General features: G+C 48.7%; 1 protein-coding gene across 1 annotated transcript in view; it reads right to left on the bottom strand.

Annotated features, from left to right (window-relative positions):
• Positions 1-195: 195 nt before the first annotated feature.
• The window catches only part of LOC104490066, a gene marked incomplete at both ends in the record, with an annotated part of 22,144 nt that continues 19,106 nt past the window's right edge, over positions 196-3,233 (bottom strand). The window contains one exon of the mRNA XM_010132307.1: positions 196-344. Coding sequence (XP_010130609.1) covers positions 196-344 — 149 coding nt within the window. The remainder of the gene's footprint in view (positions 345-3,233) is intronic.

Here is a 3,233-nt window from a genome sequence, read left to right as displayed (position 1 = left end):
GCTAGACTTGGCGTTTAAAACAGTTCCTTCTCTAAACAGCTGCCGCAGGTTTCCCTGGCTTTTGCTTCTTCCCTTTCCATCACTATTACGAAGCGTGAGCGACACCTCGGAATGGCAACTTTAGAACCAGTGTCACTGCCGTGATTTGAACACAGGGAGCTCTAAAAGCACAGAGGCCCATTTTCCGGTACGTACCGTTCCGCCACCTGTTCAGCTCCAGCTCCAGGTGCTGGATAACATTCTTTAGGCTCTTGTTTTTGTCTTTCTCCTTCTCGTACTTTTTCTTCCACTCCTCCGCGGTCAGCTCCAGGTTCACAGAGACCGTGTTCTTAATCGTCTTCGCTCTGCGCAGCAAAACCAGAAGGTGTGAGGTGCTCTGCAATCTCCATCTCCACACAACAGTAAGGGAGACGGGGGGAAACATTTGCCATTTCTTTTCTAACGTGCAGTGCCACAATTCAGGTTTCTCTCGAAGCCTCACTCCCTGGCTTCTACCCAGGGCACTACCTGGAAGCCTCAAGAGAAACTCTTCCTTGTCAAACCCCAGCAGCCAGTGACCTGGAGCAGACACGGATCTGCCTCTTCAGGTTTCTCCAGAAAGAAAAGCTCTGGAAAATCCTCTTGGGTTTAAGACAAAACCAAGTGCTCTGACGGGAAATAAGGTGTCACCTCGCAGCTTCTCCTGGTCTGGGATCCACCACAGAGTAGCCCACATCAGCGCCTGACACAGGCTCGCCCCATCCCTTAACAACCATCCCTTACACTCCACCAACAAAACTCAGCTGTAGTCCATGATCACAGCGTGAGGGACGTCAACGTGGTGAAGCAGAGGTGTGGAAACTTACCCCTCTTGAAAGCCAGCCAGTGCTTTCAGATACACTTTTGGGGGTGGAAGGATGAGAATCACTGGTCGCCACCAGGTAACTGGTTACTGCTGGGCTGAAGAAGCTCTCAGTGGGAAGGGAGCCTGAAGCCGTGCCCTCACCACTGTAGGCAGGCTCAGGAGCTGCTGCCTCTCCAGGCAAAACCCTCACGACATTTAAACCCTGCTGACATCCGCCACCACCGCTTTATTACTGCGAGAGTGCTCAGCTCCAACTGAACCCGAACAATCGCGCTGGGAAACGCAAAGCAAGCGGAAAAAACTGTGCAGCACCTACTCTGGCAAATCCTCATTTAAAGAGGCAACCCACACAAATCAGTCTGAATTAAGGAAAGCTTCAGATCTTTGCCCTTCACTGCTCAGAGTCCCTCCGAATGACTCCAGTGCTCCTGAATAAAATAAAAGCTAAGGAAAGGGGTAACAGGCAAACCTCCGACACTGTAAAGCGTAGGCTGAATCAGTCCCAGAATCTACGTCTAGGAGAGGGCTATAGACACACCGACTAACTCTCCTTTGGGGCGAGCTCATCATCTCCATCATTTCCTTCACAGCTCCACTCACTGATTCTAACACATCCTCTGAATGTGGCCAGTCACTAAAAATCCTGGAAGTTTGTTGGATCAGCAAGAAAACACTCCCGTAACTGTGCCTTTCCCCCGCACTGCGCTGCAGTGATTTGCACCTTGCAGCAAGCAGATTTATTACCTTGGAAAAATTTTTAAAGAACCCCAGACTTTCAAGACATGCAGCAGCCCAGTGCTGAGCTTGTACCTATCGCCTCTGCCAAAAGCACGGCTCAAGTTTCCGCTCATTTAACTGCACTAGGGGAAAAAAATGCTTATCGAATGCATTACCCTAATGACGGGTGAGGTACTTACTAAAAAAATTAAAACCAGTCTGAAAAGATGGAGCAGAACGAGGAGCCGACTCTCTGCGAACGGAGGAGCGCAGCGATGTGCTGATGAGTGTAAGTGAGCCTGCGAAGGTGGATTTTACTCCTAACGCTTACTTTAACGGTGACGTAATCCTTTCTTGTTAGGAGTGATGGAGGAACCAGTAACCACCCATGACTCATTTAATGTTACTCAGGCCCTTAACACTGTCACAGCATCACAAAAATGGAACAGCACAACCGAGGAGCCTGTAAAAGAAACCGCTTCCCGCAGTCAGCAACGTTCCTCTCCAAACGCTGGCAAACGTGGCTGAGCGTGGACGTATGTGTGCTGCTCTGCAGGCCCAGTACGTCACCACTCCTTCCACTTGTATTTTCTTCCAGACACGTGAATGTTCTCCACCGGGAACTCCCATTTCAGCCCCACTCTACAGCTCTTAAGCAAACAGAACCCCACAATAAACCCCAACCACAAGGTGTTCAGGTATTTTCCCAGTTCTTCAGCTGACGCCCTAGTCCTCGGTGAGGAACATCTCAAACACGGTCCTCTCCCTAGTGAAGTCATGTCACATCGCTCCTAGCTCTGAGATAATGGGTAAGGGATGACTTCTCCACACACTTCCTCAGCACAGAACTTCCCAGAGATCCTGGAGCACTTCACACATTGCGGAGCAAAAGCAAAATTTTAATCTAGATTTTAAAAATCAGGTAGTTTTTTTAAAAGCTACACCACCTTTTAACCCCTTAATCTGATCTACTACATCTTGCCGATTGCATTTCTTACTTCAGCCAGAGTTCAGCGTACCAGCAAGCAGACTGAACCCTAACGCAGTACCTACTCATCTGTTTAAAATCAAATGTCCCTTGCCGCTGCGTTTCTGCCCTGGAGCTTTAGCCAGAACGAATTAGCAGGAACTTTGGGATGGCTCTTCTGTTCTACAGCGGCGCAAGATTCATGCTCTGAAATCACCTGCAGCCAGAAACTGGACGTGGGGAGGTTTGAACTGTGAACCTTCCAAACATTTATGCTTTTACTATCAACAAAAACGGTGCAACTCCTTTGCACCAGATTCATGAAATGAATGAATGAAATGCCTCAGAATTGTTCATACTATTTAGTTACTGCATCTTAATATTAAATATTCTGTGATGCATCTTATAATACGCGGGATCAGCAGCAGCTTACCTCTTCAATAACTAATACAGACCAGTGAATCCAAACTGCAGAGCAACCCTTAACCCGGTGGTGTTACCCTGGTTATAACCACCTCCTCCTTTTACAGCCCTTTTCCACAAAACCCCACTGCAGCAACCTGGCAACTTCCCTCCGGGGAATTTTCTCCGTGCTGCTATTTGAGTAGTGACGAAAGGAAACGCTCTAGGAAGGGGAGAGCAGCGCGATTCATGCTTCTTGCAGCACCTGGGTCACTCCCCACCTCCACACATCCCAGCAGCAGG

This window comes from Buceros rhinoceros, unplaced genomic scaffold (assembly GCF_000710305.1).
Source record: "Buceros rhinoceros silvestris isolate BGI_N320 unplaced genomic scaffold, ASM71030v1 scaffold1253, whole genome shotgun sequence".
Classification (NCBI taxonomy): domain Eukaryota; kingdom Metazoa; phylum Chordata; class Aves; order Bucerotiformes; family Bucerotidae; genus Buceros; species Buceros rhinoceros.
The sequence above is the reverse complement of the archived record's forward strand: the minus strand, read 5'-3'. Positions and strand labels throughout refer to the sequence as shown.